The 19,977-nt window shown below is 45.7% G+C and overlaps 1 protein-coding gene across 2 annotated transcripts in view; it reads right to left on the minus strand.

Moving 5' to 3' along the window:
* Positions 1-4,928: 4,928 nt before the first annotated feature.
* Positions 4,929-19,977, minus strand: part of LOC138978344 (beta-mannosidase-like) — a 50,242-nt gene continuing 35,193 nt past the window's right edge. For both annotated transcript variants that reach the window (XM_070351057.1, XM_070351058.1), the window contains exons 11-17: positions 13,750-13,937; positions 12,046-12,225; positions 11,349-11,449; positions 10,804-10,951; positions 8,749-9,077; positions 7,897-8,079; positions 4,929-7,147 (exon numbers count right to left, since the gene is read on the minus strand). In XM_070351057.1, the coding sequence (XP_070207158.1) occupies positions 6,899-7,147; positions 7,897-8,079; positions 8,749-9,077; positions 10,804-10,951; positions 11,349-11,449; positions 12,046-12,225; positions 13,750-13,937 (1,378 nt within the window). In that variant the 3' untranslated portion in view covers positions 4,929-6,898. The remainder of the gene's footprint in view (positions 7,148-7,896; positions 8,080-8,748; positions 9,078-10,803; positions 10,952-11,348; positions 11,450-12,045; positions 12,226-13,749; positions 13,938-19,977) is intronic.

Here is a 19,977-nt window from a genome sequence, read left to right on the forward strand (position 1 = left end):
GTGTATATGTATGTGTGTGTGTGTGTGTTTGTGTGTGTGTGTGTGTGTATGCATGCGTGTGTGTGTGCCAGTGTGTGTACGTGTGTGTATGTGCGTGTGTGTGTATGTGTGTTTCTTGTATTAGAAGTGGAAGGCGCTTGGAGCTGTTATTGTGACTTGCGCTGCAGAATAGTGATTACATGGGAACAGAACTTCCCTCTCTCCACCTGGACACTGTGACAAACAGTCAGCTACACTGTGTACATCTTCCGTCGCGATATAACCCTTCGTGGTTGAAAACGACGTTAAACATCAGATAAAGAAATGTGTAGGCTACATCTTACAATCCAGATCGAGATGTTTAAAACTGAGGAATCTGTAAGTGCTGTGATTACACTGTTGCATTTGTGGTTGAATAGGTGTTCTTGTTGGTCAGTGGTGGTGGTTGTCAGTTGTGTTGTTGTATTTATCTGTTGTTGCATTGTTGTTGTTGTTGCATTGTTGTTGTTGTTGTTCAGTTTGTAGCTGTGGACATTACTGTTATATTTATAATTATTGCCATGATAGTTACACGTTGGTGTTGTCATAAGTGTTGTTCTTTTCATTTTCTAACGCGGAACACAATTGGAGCCAACACCAACCAAACATAAACTTTGTGAGCTACCGTCTCTTATATCAAAACCATTCGAGTTTTAGAAAAGGGGCTTAAAACAAAGAATCCACACTAAACTCAACCTTTATCCTTTTTACAACAGTAACATGACCTTCGTCAATGAACTTGATAATTCATTCCCTTGTAAGCGTTCCTTTTTCTGCGATAAAAACTTAGATACAAGCGAATTTGCAAGGTAGGCAGATTTCGCTTCTGGGTAACCAGTGGTTATATATAATTACAGTGAAACCGTCCTGTTAGCACTGTCGAGAATCAGGTCGTAGAAGGGAGGGAGTCTAAAAACTGGAGGTTAGTTTACACAGGCCATGACCAGAACATTCGAGAAAGGGGGGTCTTAAACAGATCAAGTCTTAAAGTTAAAAAAAATATTTTTGGGTGAGGGTGGGGATCTTAAAAAGGGGGTCCCAGTGTATCTTGCTATAGGCCCTAGTGATTACAAGAACGTGATACTATTTGGTGCACCATTATACTTAACAATGTAATCTTGCTATATAGGCCCTAGTGATTACAAGAACGTGATACTATTTGGTGCACCATTATACTTAACAATGTAATCTTGCTGTTTTAGGTGAAAGTTAGTGGCACCGTGACACACTTTACAGTATCATCGGACTGTTAGGGTGATACAGTATTTGGATGCACCCTTATACTTATCAGAATAATCTAGGTTACTCAGTCTCTGGGTCATTTCACATTTTGTGTTTGTCTATTATTGATACACATGTCTGTCTCACACAAAAACACGCACAGACAGCGAAGCTTGCGCACCAACACACATACACTGTTTCTCTCTCTGGCTTATGGAAACACTGAGAGACAAGCTCCCTCTCTATCTCTCAGGCAAGGGAATTCCAAAATAGAAAAAAACTCTGAAAATAGGCCGAGGTCCAGGGGCCGGCGGGGGTCAGGGGCAGAGCCCTGTTGGGGGGACCCAAGGAAGGAAAACGAATGTTAGCATTTTAGACCAATATTTTGATAGTTCTTGTGTAAGCAAATAATGGATAGAGAAATAGTATACATGTAACCGAGTGCCGAAACACCACAATCACCTTTGGAGGGCCGGCGAAGTCCAATCAAACAGGATTGAGAATTTTAGAGCTTATTTCTAAGCCCTATAAAAACTGTTATTTTGCCTTGCGAGCTATAAATAGCTATAAATAGCTCGCAACTTCTAAGGCGAACTCTGCAGAGTCTGCTGTGAAGGGCGACGGTAGTCTCCCTGTCACAGCATACATATAATTTAATTTACCTTTTTTTTGCCGCGGACAATTTTTTTTTGCCGCTGAAACGTAAATGGACAATTCACATGTCTGATCTCTCTCTCTTTCTCACGAACAAACAGAAAAAAAACAGAGAGACACACACACACAAACACACACATTTATGTATACATAAATAACCCCACTCTATCAATAACTTGAAAAAAGCATCCACTTTATTGTGCAAGCAATACCATATTATCACAAAGATCAATGCATACATGTTTATCAGTCAGTATTGCACATGAATCAGCACCACATCACTTTCATTCGGATTGAGATGTTTAATTACTACTCTGTATACAGGGTCTAATGCACCTGCACATGACAATGGGTGGGGTGGGGTGGGGGGGCGGAGCAGTTAAGCCAGGGGGGGGGGGGGGGGGGGGGAGGGGGTTACAACCTGGGGTCCAGGGATAGACCCCTTGTGGGGTACAGGGGCATGGCCCCGTTGGGGGTCTGGGGGGCAAAGCCCCCCTGAAGCTGCATGATTCTTAGAGTTTTAGCTATTTTATGAACAATTTATGGCTTATCCTTGATTTTAAACATGATCAACTGGTGTCAGCAGCCACTCATTATTTCTTTTAAAGTTGGTATTAAATCTTTTTTGGGGGGAACCCCTGTAACCCCCCCCCCCCCCCCCCCATCCGCCCCTGGGGTGCGGGGGGGGGGGGGGGGGCTTGGAATGGGGTGTGAGCTAACCTGACTAATAGTTAATCAGCTCTTTTAATACGGTATTGTAATGTTATATATATACTATATATTGTTGACACTGCACTGAGTAAGGGTAAGTTGCAATAGTCGTGCCTGTTAATGCAATTATCATATTTATTTAATGTGCCTCTTTTGAATATTCTTGTAGCTCTTTCGATGTGTATTTTATGATTGTTGGCAGGCAGCTTAGAGGTGTCGAAGACAATTTACCGTTTTAATGGATTCATTCTAATGGACAATAAAGTGTTATTGTTATTGTTAAACTTAGTATTACTTTAGCATTTGGCTAGAGAGTTCAAGCTCCAGCCCATCATTCCTCACCACAGCAAAACTGTCTCCCCCCCCCCCCCCCCCCCCCCCCCCCCAAAATAAAAGAGAAAACAATAAGGGGAAACATCAGAAGAAGAAAAAAAAATACAATGGTAACTTACACACAAAAAAGACAAATAACAAAATCATTTAATGACTGGAATGTTCCGAAATTGTTTGTTTGTTTGTTTATTTGTTGCTTAACGTCCAGCCGACTACGCAGAGCCATATCAGGACAAGGAAGGGGGGGATGAAGGGGGCCACTTGTCAAGCGATTCCTGTTTACAAATGCACTAACCCATTACTTGTGTCCCAGCAGGCTTTAGTAAAACTAAATTAATACCTACTGGAAGATTACCAGTTTCCAGTATGTTAAAATAGGCTTAACCTATCTACTGCTGGACTTACATCAGAACACTAACAGATTAAACTATACATGAATCGCGAGACAAGCGGCAAGAGAAGAGATTTTTGGAAAAAATACAGGTGAATGAGCAAGAAGGCAGAAAAAAGAAAAGAATTCATGAAGAAAAAGAGAGCATGACAGGAAAGAGGAACCAAAAATCTACCTAACAGCAAACTAGAAAGCTCCTGCAGTTCCAAAAACAGGAGGGGCCTTTAATTTCATAACCGCAGTGCCCCACTGCGGGATGTGTTCCGAAATCAGCAGCTTCATTCAATATGCAATGAAAAGTATATTGATAGTTGTTAAAAGAATCAGCTGTATTAAGATCAAATTCAACCTTCTCTTTCTAGTAAATGAAAAGTATCAATCCTTTGTGAAATCAATAAAAGGAAAACCCAAAATGAAGTCACACCAAACTTGAATCAGCTGTTTATACATGCAGTCTATCACAGGTAATCATTAACAAAGAAACTCACAAAGAAATTAGTATCTTTATGTCTCAATGCAGACATAAAGTAAAATGTTGCAGTGTGTCCCTTATCACATCAACAATTACTTGTAAATCTGCACTGCATTGTCAAGGCAAAGAGACACATACACACAGCAAAAACAGGATTGCAACAAATGTTGAACTCAAACATTCATTCCCATGTGATTTTATTCAAACTTTCTATGCCATTAAAGGCACTTCCCTTAGCTATATGGCACACTTTTTGGATCAAAGATTTTTTTTACTCGCGTACCACCCCTAATATAAGGGTACCCCAAAAGATAGCAAGGAAAGTTTGAATGAAATGACACTGGAAGTGCGGTGTGACATTTGTTGCATTACTTCTTTTGCTTAGTTTAGTTTCACAAGATGTAAAACTCACATAATGAATAACTTTCTGTATACTGAATCACTTTCATATTGAATAAAAAATAACACTGCCATGATGAATGCACAACATAAATATAATGATCACTTTAGGATTGCTCTAATCAAACACCTATAACCACAGTGAATTTAAAATTTTGCGTTGGTTTCAATGTTCTCAAGTTGTCACTAAACTGTGACACTGATATAATAACATCAATTGTTCTCACACTGAAAGTATTTCTGCTCAAGCATCACAATCAAGTACCCATGATTGTCATTTTATCTTTAATAACAATCAATATTTTCCTCACCAAGTACAGCAGACCCCCCTTTTAAGACCCTCAGTTTATGTAAAGACTCCCTATTTTTTCAGCTCTGAAAATTAAAAAAATTAAAATCATGATTAAAATCAAATTTCCGAAACCGATTTAAAAACGATTTCATCTTTTTCCTTGTCAGTTCCTGATTCCAACAAAAAAATATAGATATGATATGTTTGGACTAAAAACAAGCTCAGAAAGTTAAAAAGAATAGAGATACAGAAAAGCGTGCTATCCTGCTCAGCGCAACCACTACCACGCTATTATGGCGTGTCAACTTCACTGCTAACGCCACGAGCGGTGGACTGACGATGCTACGAGTATACCGTCTTGGTGAAAAATTGCAGTGCGTTCCGTTTCATTCTGTGAGTTCGACAGCTTGACTAAATGTATTTTCGCCTTACGCGACTTGTTTGTTTGTTTGTTTATTTGTTGCTTAACGTCCAGCCGACTACGCAGAGCCATATCAGGACGAGGAAGGGGGGGATGAAGGGGGCCACTTGTCAAGCGATTCCTGTACAAATGCACTAACCCATTACTTGTGTCCCAGCAGGCTTTAGTAAAACTAAATTAATACCTACTGGAAGATTACCAGTTTCCAGTATGTTAAAATAGGCTTAACCTATCTACTGCTGGACTTACATCAGAACACTAACAGATTAAACTATACATGAATCGCGAGACAAGCGGCAAGAGAAGAGATTTTTGGAAAAAATACAGGTGAATGAGCAAGAAGGCAGAAAAAAGAAAAGAATTCATGAAGAAAAAGAGAGCATGACAGGAAAGAGGAACCAAAAATCTACCTAACAGCAAACTAGAAAGCTCCTGCGGTTCCAAAAACAGGAGGGGCCTTTAATTTCATAACCGCAGTGCCCCACTGCGGGAACGCGACTTGTTAAGTCTTGCTTTTCTCAGATTTGTATGGTTTTCGGAGAGCTTGGTGGTTACCCAATTAGAATTGAGGTACAATGTCAGTTACTAGTTTATTGGTATAAGCTGATGAAAGAAATGAACGATGGTGTGAATAAGATGTCTTGTTTAATGTTAAAACTACATTTGAGGTTGTACCATGTACAAAACGTTAAATTGCCCTGGTTGTCGCATGTCAATACTATGTTAAATAAGTTGGGTCTATCATATTTATGGACAACTCAGAGTCTTCAGCCGTCTCAGGTTTTAAAAACGTTGTAAAACAAAGGCTAAAGAGATCAATTCCTGCAGGAATAGAACACTGACGTGAATGCCAACAACTTGTGTTTTAATTACAGAATATATAAAAAGGATTTTTGTCTGGAAAGGTATTTGCTTTGGTTGCCTAGGAAATTCCAAATTAAATTAGCAAAATTTAGAACAAGCAACCATAAGTTGCCAATACATCAGCACAGGTTTTTTAATGCTCCTAGAAATGAAAGATTGTGTGATATGTGCGATAAAAATGAATTGGGTGATGAGTTTCACTATTTGTTCATTTGTACCGATGAAAGTATAGTGTCTGAAAGAAGAAAATGAATTAGTCCTTATTACCGATCTCACCCAAATTGTTTAAAATATGAACAGTTAATGAATTGTAAATCTAAGATAAAACTAATGAAGCTAGCAAGATTTGTAGCCCACGTTATGATTTTAGTATGTTAGCGTTACATCTAGTTTCTTTATTGGTATGTATATGTATGTAATACATGCTTTCGTTTTGTTTTGTGTTTTTACAAAAGATGCATGGCATAATGATATTGCCAATTTATTTTGGCTGTATATTATCGTTGTCCGCTTAATGTATACGATTTCTTACCTGATTTTGTTAAACCTATTTTAGTTTTGTTTGTATGTATGGAAGTGTATATTGCCAATTTATTTTGGTTGTATAATAATAATAATAATAAATAACTTTTCTATAGCGCGAGTCCCATCAATTGGCTCCAGGCGCTTTACAAATTCATTATAGAATAAACTAGCACAAATCAACAAGCATACAAAGCATACATTTGTATAGTATTGTTGTATTTGTCCGCTCAATTTGTATACATATATTAACTGACTGATTTGTTATCTTTGTTTCAAAGCCCTCTGGGCCCAAAACAATGAAATACTTGACTTGACTTGACTTGTTTAAGTCTTAAACTTATAAGTCTGTACTTTGAAATGACGAAGTCAAAATAAGAAAACCAAGAAAGGTATGTCATAGTGACCGTAACGTTTTGTTTTGTCACAATTAAACGTTCCAATAACTTACCTTTCTTGGTTTTTTGTTCTGAATTTTGGAACGTTGGCAGTCAATTTGTTTTTGGATTTTTGACGAAAAAAGTCAAACCCAAAACCCAAACTCTATTCTCCTTGTTCCAGTTCATGAACTGGGTCCTTTTCGACGTTTAAAGTTGTGTTCTACTGTAGTTCCCATGCCCCATACACTTCCATCAGAGAGCCAACGGTCAGTGCATTATGCAGCGTGTGAAAATCCACGTCCTTCCACGCCGTAAACTTGACCATTGTGGTCGGCTTGACCATCAGGAAGCCGTTGGTGGAGAACCTTCCCATGATGCTCCCTGCCTCCAGCCACACGAAGGGGGCGATGGCTGTGGTGGCAAGGTCGATGGAGAAATCGCGGTCTGAATCTTGATGCACGTTGACAATCTGGAGAGGAAAACGTTACAGTCAGGTACAATCTGGAGAGGAAAACGTTACGGTCAGGTACATGTGCATCAGGTATTACTATTAGCTAAGGCCTAAAAAAAAATAGGTGTGGTTACGGTAACCCGACCTACCCTATTTTTAGGGGCCGATCCTATAACCTTTTATTCCATTTGTCAAAAAAAAAAAAACGAGTGCAAAAAACGCAATGAAAGTGAAAGCGCCCGAGTCGCACACTTATTTCCCTGTCAAGTAGGTTTAATTTGTACACATTAGAAAAAAAAGTTTAAAAAAAAAAGTGATTGCCTACCTACCTACCCTATTTTTTTTGGCTATGTTACCGTAACCACACCTATTTTTTTTTTGGCCTAACAGGTTTAGACAAACATAACAATTGTCTTAAATTACAGGATCTCTTTCATGCACACTTGGTCTTGTGCTTGCGTGTACACAGTAAGGGGGATAAGTCACTGGCAGGTCTGTCCATAAGTTGACCTGGGAGATCGGAAAAATCTCCACCCTGAACCCACCAGGTGGCAGCGGACGGGATTTGAACTCACGACCTTCCGATTAGAAGGCCGATGTCTTATCACTATGCCCGTCTCTCAAGCTAACATTTTGGCAAAAATCCACAAAAGATGCTAGCTGACCGCTAACATTCACATTCAAAATCAAGAAAGACAAATGTGTGAATGTTTGGTTTTGCCGTGAATTAAGCGTTCCAATGAAACAGAGAGTTCCAGTGTACTCACAGTGACTTGTGCTTTCTGCAGGTTGGAGTCTTTGAGCTCGGCAAGGTAGATCCAGTTGTTGATGCCAGCGGTGGGGTCGTTGACGTAGGTGTAGATGAAGCAGTCCTTCTTGGAGCTGCAGCCCGCTTCTGACATCATAGAGCCCACCCCCTGCTTGAATATCGACTCTGCTGTGGTGTTCAACTGTCAGACGTCAAATATAACAAGTTTCAGTCTCAGTACAGCAAACTTGAAAGGAACAAGCATTGACACATTTGGTGAGTATCGACATCATAGTGCCAGCCTCATGCTTGAAAGTTGAATATCGACTCTGCTGTGGTGTTCAACTGTCAGACGTGACATAAAATAACAAGTCTCAGTACAGAAAACTCGAATGGGAAAACACTGACACAGTCAGTCCCTCAACATATTAAGAGTTTTGTTGCAGTTGTTTTTGTTCGTGTCTGTTTTTTGGTTTTTTGTGACATGACAAAACAGGCACACGGTTCACATGCAAAATAACTTTCAGTGGTACATGTAACATCGATTTAAGAACCAAATAAACACTGGGAAAGCCTGGTCATCGCTGACCACAGCCTCGTTATTTGTGGAATTGCCACAGATTCGTGTGTTTCTGACAGTCACAAATCCAAAAATATTATGTGGTATGTACCGGGCTAGTGAAATTTGTGGTGGGCTAGTGAATTTCTTGAAGTTACTCGCCCAGCTGGCGAGTGAAATATGTGAGATTTGGCCATCCCTGATAATATAATATATTATACTCTCCCTGATAGTCCTACGCAATGTTCGGGTTCCTATGATGCACAGTAAATTTGCACAAGCCTACGAGAGCAGCCCTAAGATCCCACCTACCTTGTACGGCACAGTCCACCGGTGCAGCGCTTGGAAATTGTTCCAGTTGTACATCTCTATGGTCACCACCCCGTTGACATCATGTCCGACCTTGGCGGTAAGGTCAAGGACGTTCTCTCGCTCCACACTGCTGTTGAGAATGTCCTTGAACTGTGACATTGGTTCGAATGTCAGCTGTCTGCCATGAGGGTCGCGGACTGGCACAGTTGGAATCTGGTCCACGACGACGAAGATGTTGATGTCGAATCCATCCAGAAACGGGGACACGAGCACCGGGTTGAAGAAGTCGAGAGCGTAGTATTGCAGCATCTTCCAGCGCCCGCTGTAGTCTGGGGATAAAGAGAGAAATTCAAGTGTTACGCCCTCACGGCAAAGCCATTAGGGGTAGCAGGATGAAGAGAGAGAGAAAGAAATTCAAGTTTTACGCCCTCACCGCAAAGCCATTGGGGGCAGCAGGATGAAGAGAGAGAGAAAGAAATTCAAGTTTTACGGCCTCACCGCAAAGCCATTGGGGGCATGTTCCCGGGTTTTACCCGGACTTTTGATGAGATACAAAAGTGTATGTGTGTTTAGGCGGTATCAGCCAGACTGCACTTATGGCAAAATGACGAAGGTCTTTTGCGTGCCACTGATGACACGGGGGTGGGACATGGCTACTGTCTCTGGGTCTGCACATAAAGTTGACACTTGGGTGGGACATGGCTACCGTCTCTGGGTCTGCACATAAAGTTGACACGGGGGTGGGACATGGCTACCGTCTCTGGGTCTGCACATAAAGTGGTTTTTTTTTTTTTCTTTTTTTTTAAACCTCAGTTGCATGCAGGTTTGCTACTACAATTATTTTTTTGCCTTATCATTTTTTTGTTTTTTGTTTTTTTGTGTGGCTTGGAGCAAACCTTCTTCATAGGTCTTTTCTTTTCTCTGTCAAATGTGTACATTTTTATATCAATAAACCTTATCAGTAAACTAATATGTTTAAATAAATAAATACATAAAAGTAATCATAACATAAATTTATTCCTAATGTTCAGCTCAGTTTCCAATAATACACCCAAATCTACCTTTTTCCCATATCTAAATTTTCCAATGGTCATTTTGGTAATTAAAATACAATAATTCACAAAGTAAATATAATCACTTTTCAAACTTTCCCTAAAATAACCCAAAAATACATTTTCTTCATTCAAAATGATGGCAACATGTATTTTCTTATACACAAAATCTTTACATATTTTCCAACCCTTCATCACCTCTTGGCAACTAAAAAAGAAATGTTCAAGGGTGTCTAATTCTAGGGTCTGCACATAAAGTTGACACGGGGGTGGGACATGGCTACCGTCTCTGGGTCTGCACATAAAGTTGACACAGGGGTGGGACATGGCTACCGTCTCTGGGTCTGCACATAAAGTTGACACGGGGGTGGGACATGGCTACCGTCTCTGGGTCTGCACATAAAGTTGACACGGGGGTGGGACATGGCTACCGTCTCTGGGTCTGCACATAAAGTTGACACGGGGGTGGGACATGGCTACCGTCTCTGGGTCTGCACATAAAGTTGACCTGTGTCCCACCCGGCCCGGATTCGAACTCGTGACTCTAGGATCAAAAGACCCTGGGCTACCTGCCCCCCCCCCCCCCCCCCACCGATATTTGCATCCCCAACTGAAGCAAGTGGTTCAACTTGTTAGTTATGAGACCAAGGGTACGGTGGGTGGTGGTGAGAGAGGTGAAGGGAGACCAAGGGTACGGTGGGTGGTGGCGAGAGAGGTGAAGGGAGGGGGAATGTTTACAGTGCCGTGTGCCGGGCTGTGAGCAGTGCCCGCCAATGTTTAGCTCAGGCACCGTCACGGCTGACACGCCTCAGTTCTGTACCGAACACTGCACACTCATTCAAGGAAACTGCACCGCGCTGTTCTGGACATCTGTCCTTGCCTTCAAGGCAGATTGATACAAAGAGGTGTAAGTTACACCACCCCTAGTGACTAAGGCAAAGCCAACTGCTCATTTCAAAACTATTGTTACGCAAGCAAATCAATTTCAGACGGCTTGTCATACCTATTGAAGCCCAGGTGGGAGCCTGCCAGATGTCGTTGAGCTGCCAGTACAGCGCCCCCATGGTCAGTCCTCGTCCGTCATCCTGCAGCGACCCCTGGTGGCGACGGTAGTGTTCTGTCTGGGACTTGACGGACATGGCCTGGTTGATCTGAGAACATCGGTCGCAACAAATCAATATCATGAAATGGAATTTGTTTTCACTAGAAGTAAAACCTCTCTTGCTCCCTCGAAAGCGGCATACGGCTGCCTAAATGACGGGGTAAAAAGGGTCATACACGTAAAAACCCACTTGTGCAAAACCACGAGAGTACATGGGAGTTTCAGCCCACGAACGAAGAAGAAGACTAGCACCCCTCTTTCCAGACTGTTTTAAGACCTTAGGTTTTGTTCACATTATCTGTTATAAACGCCCATAAAGGTACATACAGATCTTTTCTTTTGAGCTGTAATTTTCTCAGAATTTTTAAAAAGGGTTTACCACTGTTCTTGTTAAAGCCATGGAATCTGTACGTATCATTAGTATGATCCCACTCTCAGCACTGTACCTGTGTCAGGTAAATGAAGTTTTTGAAGCGTAACGGTTCAGGTGTACCACTGGGGGGCAGCGTCAGGTGTTTCATAATTTCCATTTCCATCTCTGTGTCACCTGTGATCAAATCCAAAGCAAGAAATTAAACTGCTGAAGCATACATGTCCATCTTCCATTCGAGCAAGTCTTATTCAAATTCCAGAAAGGAGGAGAATAAACTGAAAATCAGCCGAGGACAATTATTTACAGGGGCTTTGGTTACACTTTTTCAGAAACACATGCATATACATAACTTACACTCAAATTCCATTCACACATAAATACTGTATATGAAACAATGTGTGTGGATTAAAACAGACTACCTCAAGAATCTGCAACTATGTGAGTTGATATGATATCAAAGTCAAATACAGCTATAACAAAACCAACAACCTGTCAAATTTGCAACGCAAAAATAGTGAATGCAAGAACTGAATGGACACACATGCCACATGTATAACGCTCAGGATGATTAGCTTGAAGGGACTGGTAACACACACACCCATGTGCACACATACATGCACGCATGCACACACACACACACACACACACACACACACACACACACACACACACACAGACACACACAGACACACCCAGACACACACACACACTTACACAGACACACACACCCCACCACACACACTGTAAAAACAGAATAAGAGCAAACTGACCACCAGTGTGATGCTGTCTGTGATCAGCCTGAGGAGAGCAGTAACTCATGTCAGAGTCTTCAAACACGTCCTTCAGCGTCTCATAGTTACACCAGGCCTCTATACCATACTCCGACGCAAAACGGGGAATACGGAACCTGTCCGCTTTCCACTGGTCCATACCGTAGTCGTAGAAATGAACTGAAACGGGTTGGTTACAGTGAGACATGTTTAAATCTTGTAATAAATTCTTTGTTAATCAAACGTCATGCCTCCCTCCCTGCCTCCCTCCCCCCCCCCCCCCCCCCCCACACTTGCACTTGGGTCATGACGTAGCCAATGAACTGATGTGCCATTTGGAGTTGCATGGATTTGGAGTTGGAATTAAAAAGACTTGAAACAGAACTCAGCATTGAGTATTTGCCCGGTAGCTCAGTTGGTAGAGTGCTGGACTCAATTGTGATCCTATGGTCACGAGTTCGAATCTGGGCCGGGACGGACACGGGTCAACTGTATGTGCAGACTCCGAGACAGTATCCATGTTCCACCCCCATGTCACCACTGTGGCAAAAATACCTGGGTCACTCTGCCATAATAATAATAATAATAACTGGACATTCTTAAGTGCCTTACCTATGGCTCTAAGCCCTTTACCAAAGAACATATATACAGAATAGAACAATTAAATTTACAACCTACATAAGACAATTAACCGTGCGGACAAAAATCACCACATGTACTGTTCACACAATATTCATATATGCTATACACATTATATATACACACATACCCAGCGAACACTTTCAACAATCATGCCAACTTTGTGAGAGAGGAGTACGTGCAGAAATGAAATGGAAAAGACATTCGGCCGGGTTGGTGTACAGTAGTATTGTGTGAAAAAGACATTAGGCCGGGTTGGTGTACAGTAGTATTGTGTAAAAAAGACATTCGGCCGGGTTGGTGTACAGTAGTATTGTGTGAAAAAGACATTCGGCCGGGTTGGTGTACAGTAGTATTGTGTAAAAAAGAAAATGTCAACTGTTGTTTGAAAGAGCTGAGAGAGGTGCAGTGTCTGACAGAGAAGGAAAGAGAGTTCCAGAGTGGTGGTGCAGCACAACAGAAGGTTCTTGCTCCGTGCTGCTTCCTGTTGAAGCGCTCAACTTTTAGTAGCTTGTTGTCAGCGGATGATCTGAGTGTGCGTGATGGGGCGTATATGTGCAGGAGTTTAAAAAGGTACTGAGGGGCACTTCCGGAGAAGACCTTGAAACACAGACAAGCGACTTTGTACTTAATACGCTGTTCCACCGGCAGCCGGTGGAGTGTGTATAGCGGTGGAGTGTGTATAGCGGTGGAGTGTGTATAGCGGTGGAGTGTGTATAGCGGTGGAGTGTGTATAGCGGTGGAGTGTGTATAGCGGTGGAGTGTGTATAGCGGTGGAGTGACATGCTGTGTTTTCTTTGACCCAAAGAGGATGCGGGCTGCAGCATTTTGAACAGTTTGGAGACATAATGCATGTGACTGATTACCCATAGACACGCACACACCTGGGTAGCACAACTCTGTTGCTGCTAGCTTTCCACTGGGAGGAAGCGACTCGAGTTTCCTAGCGATGGGACAATAAAGGGGACAATAAAGTTATGAAAATGAAAGAAAATTAAACTTACTGTCTGCATGGAATTGAAAAGACTGGAACCAGAACTTAGCATGCAGTATTTGTACACTTACTATCTCCATACAGTTGGGATCCTGGGTCCTTAGCGACGTAACCTTCCTTGACGGTCTCCTTGCCGTCGCTAGGGCTGGATGTGAGGTAGACACGGTTTGGGTTCTCTGCCTGCATGATGGGCATTATTGTGCTCACGTACAGCTTGACGTAGTCGTCATAGTACAGTGTGTAGTTCGAGATCCCAAACCTGCAGTTGCAAAGCAGACGACTCTAAAATGTTACAGTAGAATGGAAAATTTCTTAGTAAATTTTCATTTGATTAATATACTTACCCGAATCACATAAAGCATTGTCACAGACTCACATGCTAGGTACTGAAAACGCTAACCCATCAAAAACATTTAAGGGAAGCAACCCACTCCAAAAAAGGCTGAAATAGCCATGGTAATGGGCAGGTTCCCCGGGAGTTACCTCCCCTATGGCTATTTCCCATCAGCCACCACATGGCCCATCATACGGCTTTAAAGAAACTAAAACCATAAGCGGGGAAGGCAGGAGGGAATTCACTATGTGATTCGGGTAAGTATATTAATCAAATGAAAATTTACTTAGAAATTTTCCATTAAATTACATATTCTTACTCCGAATCACATATAGCAGATAACATCAACATGGCGGTGGGCAAGAAAAAAAATCAAACTCACCATCACATTCTAGCCAGAACCTGGCCGGCTGCCACAAGAGCAGGAAGCCCGCGTGAGCCGTCCTGGCGAAGAGCAGAGACGTCCCGAAGATAATAGTTAATAAATATGTCTTCGGAACGCCAATAAGCAGTGGACAAGACCTCGTCCAGACGTTTTGAGCGTAGCACAGCAAGCGACGACGCCCAAGCCCTAGTCTCATGGGCTCGAGCAGAGTCCAGGGGAAAGGCAGGCAGCGCCCCCCCCCCCCCCCCCCCCCCCGTTCGTGTGACTCCAAACATAGGCTTGTCGTATGAGCGAAGTCACCCACCGTGCCAGCGTCACCTTAGAAATGTCTTTCTCCCGTGCCGTAAGAATGGAAAGAAATAACAGTTTCTGAGTACTAGAACGTACAGCCTGAGTGCGGGTTAAGTACAAACGCAGCGCCCGCACAGGACAGTTGACCAAATCAGGATCATCCGGAGCCAACGCGTTGGTCAGAGCCTTGACTCTAACCAACGGAGAGGCCTGCCCCGGAGCCTGATTTTTAGCCAAAAAATCGGGCCGGAAGTGTAAAGTCACTGAACCGTCCGATTCAAAAGAAATATCACCAGGCAGACCCGACAGAGCGTGGACCTCGCTACCCCACCGGGCCGTAGCCAACAGAATCAAAAACAGAGTCTTCCGAGTAAGGTTGTGAAGACTAGCCTCTCTCAAAGGCTCAAAATCCGCAGAACGTAAAAATGCTAACACCAGGAACAGATCCCACTTAGGGGTGGCCAATCTGGACCTGACCTGCTTAAGAGAAGCACCCTTAATAACAGCCGCTATCACTCCCCCTACATTGATCGAACGACCAATCTGTTTGAGTGTAGCGGAAATCGCAGAGCGCCGGACCCTCAAAGAGGAAACGGACGCGCCCTGTGAGAAAAGAAAGGAGAGATGGTTGGCGACCTGCATCGAGCGAGGCGCCACCGCACTAACCCCCCTAACAGAACACCAGGTGGACCAGGACCTCCAGTGAGAGGCATACACGGATGCAGTGGACGCCCTATGTGAACGGCCCACCAGGTCCAGCGTCAGAGAAGACGCCCCAGAGCGCCTCAGTGAGTCCCGAACAACCTCCACGCGTGAAGCTTCAGAAGACTGGGCTCCTCGTGTGGAACTCCTGTTCGGGGCTGCACGAGTTCCCCTCTCCCAAGGGAGAGAGGAATGGGAGGCCCTTGGGAGAGCCGAAGCAGGTCTGGGAACCAGACCTGCGACGGCCAAAGAGGGGCGACCAGAAGAAGAGTCGGCCCCTCCAGTTCCGCCTTTCGAATTACTCGGCTGAGTAATTGGAAAGGCGGGAAGGCGTACGCCTCGAGACCCGTCCAGGAAATGTCCAGAGCGTTCACTCGCCAAGCCTGGGGGTCCGGGAATGGCGAGACGAACACCGGAAGCCTCTTCGAGAACCTGGTGGCAAACAGATCCACGAGAGGCTTTTGGACCTGGGCCCAAAGGCGCAGCAGTGCCCCGTGAGTGATGGTCCACTCTGACTGAAGCACCCTGTCGGACCGGCTGAGAGCATCCGCCAGAGTGTTCAGCCTCCCTGGAAGGAACCTGGCCGAGAGAATGATGTGGTGCAGGGCGCACCACTTCAGAATCTCGCAGGCCCTCTCCGAGAGAGACGGGGACCGCGAGCCCCCCTGCTTGTTGAGATAAGCGGCCACAGTTGTGTTGTCTGTAAACAGACGAACATGCTTGGCCTGCAGGGAGGGCAGAAACTCGACTAGAGCTAGAGCTACTGCTTCTAGCTCCAGCAAGTTGATATGCCACTGGCTCTGTTCCGCCGACCACAGACCTGACACCGTGTGTAGATCCGTGTGCGCTCCCCACCCCCGTTGGGAAGCATCCGTGAAGAGATCCAGATCTGGGGGTGGCAAAGCAATCGGCACTCCTTTGCAGACCCAATCCGTGTCCAGCCACGGAAGGGTCGCAGACCGGAACCATCCCTGAAGAGGGACAAGGGCGTGCTGCCTGCAAAGGCCGTTTGTGGACCCTGCCCAGAGGAACCAACAGAGCCATAGACTCCATCTGCCCCAAGATGGAGGCTAGAGTCCTGAGGGTAGCCTGCAGGAGAGACAAAGTAGAGCGGATCTAAGCTTGGAGCTTGTCCACCCTCCTCTGAGAGGGTTGGACCGTCCAAGCCACCGTGTCGAAAGACATCCCCAGATAGGTGAATGTCCGAGACGGGATCAACTCCGACTTTGATCGGTTGATCGAGAACCCCAGCAAGGAGGCCTCTCGAAGAACCGATTGGGTATGCTGCGCACAGCCTATCTGGGATTGGTTCAGAATAAGCCAATCGTCAAGATAAACTCGCAGTCTGATCCCCTGTGACCTCACCAGGACTGCGCAGAACTGTCAAACCACCATGGTGAATATCCACGGAGTCAGGGACAGCCCAAAAGGGAGTGCGCGAAACTGGAAAATCTTCCCGCCCCACCGGAAGCGAAGCCACTTCCGGTCGACCGGATGCATAAGAATGTGAAAGTATGCATCGGTAAGATCGATTGAGGTCACCCAATCCCCTGGGCGGAGAGAGTCCCTGACCGTAGCTGGCGTCTCCATCTTGAACTTGATCTCTCTCAAGAACGTGTTGAGATGAGATAAGTCCAAGACCGGACGCCAGGCCCCTGAAGCCTTGGGAACGGCGAAAAGACGCCCGTAAAATCCCAGAGAGCTTTGGTCTAGGACCCTCTCTACCGCACCCTTCTGCACCAGGGAGACAATTTCCGTCTGAAGAACGGACCTTGCTTCCTGCGAGGAGGGGGGTTTGAAGGGCGGCGGCCGCCGGGAAAGAGGTGCCTTCTCTTCCCGACATAGCAGACGGAAGCCCGATCTCACCACTCCCACTATCCATTGGCTGTCTACAGAGACCATCCAATTGGAGAGTGCCCGGGAGGGGCCTCCCGCCATCACTGGAGTGGAGGGCGGAAGGAGGGTGAGACCGGGAGCACTTCATTGGAGGTGAGGCTTGCTACCAGAGCCGCCACGCCCCCTTCCTGACGCAGTCCGTTTCTTGCCACCTCGAGACGACTGCTGTGCAGGTCTCTTGGACGCAGGCTTGGGTTGAGACGAAGACTGAGCCTTCCCCTGCTGTGAAGGCTTAGCCTGCCTCATACCCTGTAGAGCAAAGTCACAGAACTGCGTGTCCTTAAGTGACTGGATCTCTTTCTGCCGAGCGTCTACCGCCATTTGGCTGAACAGAGACCCCTCTACAACCGGGGAAACCCGAAGGGCATCCCGGGTAGCCTGGTCCGCAAAGTGAGTGGTCCAGAAACAGCTCCCTCCTGCTCATCACCGCGTGTGCATATTGCAGGGAGGAAAGCCGCGTCTGTTCCTCGTTCACCTTCGCGAGAGCAGCGAGAAGAACAGAGATGTCGTCCGCGTTCTGCTCCTCGCTAAGGGTGAACGGGACGAGAGAATCGGTCAGAGCCCAAGACAGAGTGCGAACCAGAGTGTCGGAGATAGACGCAAGCTCCAGAAGCTGGCGTGCCATCTCCTCCAAACTGACTAGCGTCGACTCTTTTACTGGCAAAACAATCATTCCGGACCTGTTTTGACAAAAGAGGCAGCAGATCCCTCGTCAACGGCAACGAAGACCGAGGGAGCGAAAAAGACGCTATCAGGTTCCGGCTGTTCGAAGGCAGAACCAACTTCTGATGTACCGAGGTGACACCGGAAGAGGATTGAGCCCCCGAAGCAACCCAAGACTGTGCCTGCTCCGGAACCGGCCCAAACGGAACCAGAAGCGGAACAGGCACGGCTGGCAAACCACCACTCTGGCGCGAATTCTTCGCAAGCACCTGAGAAAGGTGGTAGGCCACTACCGGTGACTCCACAAACCGGAAGGAGGAAGTGTCCTCCCTCCCGGGAAGGAAGTCGGCCATCGCTGAGGGAGGAACGGAAGCCGAAACTCCGGAAGCCGAAGCCCCCTCAGGAAAGTAGCGGGATGTAACTTCCGCGGCGGAATTCAGAATATTCCGAAGCCGAGACGGAAATCCCGTACGAGGATCCTCGCTAACCAGTGACTGAACCTCAGACTGGTCAAACGGAGGATCGAAATCATCCACAACCGAAGCCGAAACGTCCGCGGCCTGTCCGGAAACCGGAAAGTCGTGACGCCGAAATTGTTCTTGGCTCACCCCGTGGTCAGCAGGCAAAGGGAAAGCCGAAAACGCATCGGAAACGTCCGGAAGTGGGTGAGCGGAAGTCGACATCCCGTCCGGGAAAGAAGACGACCGCCCCAGCTGATGCGCAGTATGTGCCACCGCTGAACGCTGTTGTTCCCTCTCCGGGATCCAAGCGGATGTACTCGGAAGAGGGGCAGCGTATCCGGCCGAAACCGGAGCAGGCTGTGGCCGGGGGCCGTAAGGCCCTGAGGCCAGCCTGTAATCCATACCCTCACAACCGGCTGGGCGGGAAGTGAGGGCAGGAACTGTGCTTCCGGCCGAAGCCGGAAATGCGGCGACCGTAAACGGAAGCTGCTGCTGAGAGTCAAAGTCCCGGACACACTGGCGGGGACGGACATCAGCATAAAGCACAGACTGGCTACCAACGTCCCAGCCGAAACGGGAGGACGAGTCACCAGGAGAATGCAGAGGGTGACTCTGCCCAATTGACTTGTCTCCCAGAAGGGAGTGTCCCGACGCCTCACGAGGGCTGTGGGACCAAGTCGACTTACTTGGATGTCCACTGACAGAAGTGGTAAAGGCAGAGGCAGGAAGCTGTACCCCCGAACCGGAAGCCACCAATGAAGAGAGGGACTGTACACCCCCCACGGAAGAAGGCACCGCAGAACTGCCGGAAACCGACGAACGCTGCATTTCCTGTTGAACCAAAGACCGGATCTCTGGAACTAACGACTTAATTAAAGAGGACACAAGAGCCCCCTGTTCCGGCGCCGCTAAAGAGGAAGGCGCAGAAACAACAGAAGAAGAAGGACGAACCTCCGTAGCCTCACTCGGAGGAGAAATCGTAACCGAAAGTACAGTATTGCGTGCTGCATCCGTAACCAGCACTACCAGCTTAGAAGAAGACGACTTGGGCTTAATCTTGCCCTTCACGTCGCCCTTGCCCTTACGCTTGTCCGAGTCAGCCATTTTGTTTGTTTGTTTGTTTATTTGTTGCTTAACGTCCAGCCGACTACGCAGAGCCATATCAGGACGAGGAAGGGGGGGATGAAGGGGGCCACTTGTCAAGCGATTCCTGTTTACAAATGCACTAACCCATTACTTGTGTCCCAGCAGGCTTTAGTAAAACTAAATTAATACCTACTGGAAGATTACCAGTTTCCAGTATGTTAAAATAGGCTTAACCTATCTACTGCTGGACTTACATCAGAACACTAACAGATTAAACTATACATGAATCGCGAGACAAGCGGCAAGAGAAGAGATTTTTGGAAAAAATACAGGTGAATGAGCAAGAAGGCAGAAAAAAGAAAAGAATTCATGAAGAAAAAGAGAGCATGACAGGAAAGAGGAACCAAAAATCTACCTAACAGCAAACTAGAAAGCTCCTGCGGTTCCAAAAACAGGAGGGGCTTTTAATTTCATAACCGCA

Source organism: Littorina saxatilis, linkage group LG10, assembly GCF_037325665.1.
Source record: "Littorina saxatilis isolate snail1 linkage group LG10, US_GU_Lsax_2.0, whole genome shotgun sequence".
Classification (NCBI taxonomy): Eukaryota; Metazoa; Mollusca; class Gastropoda; order Littorinimorpha; family Littorinidae; genus Littorina; species Littorina saxatilis.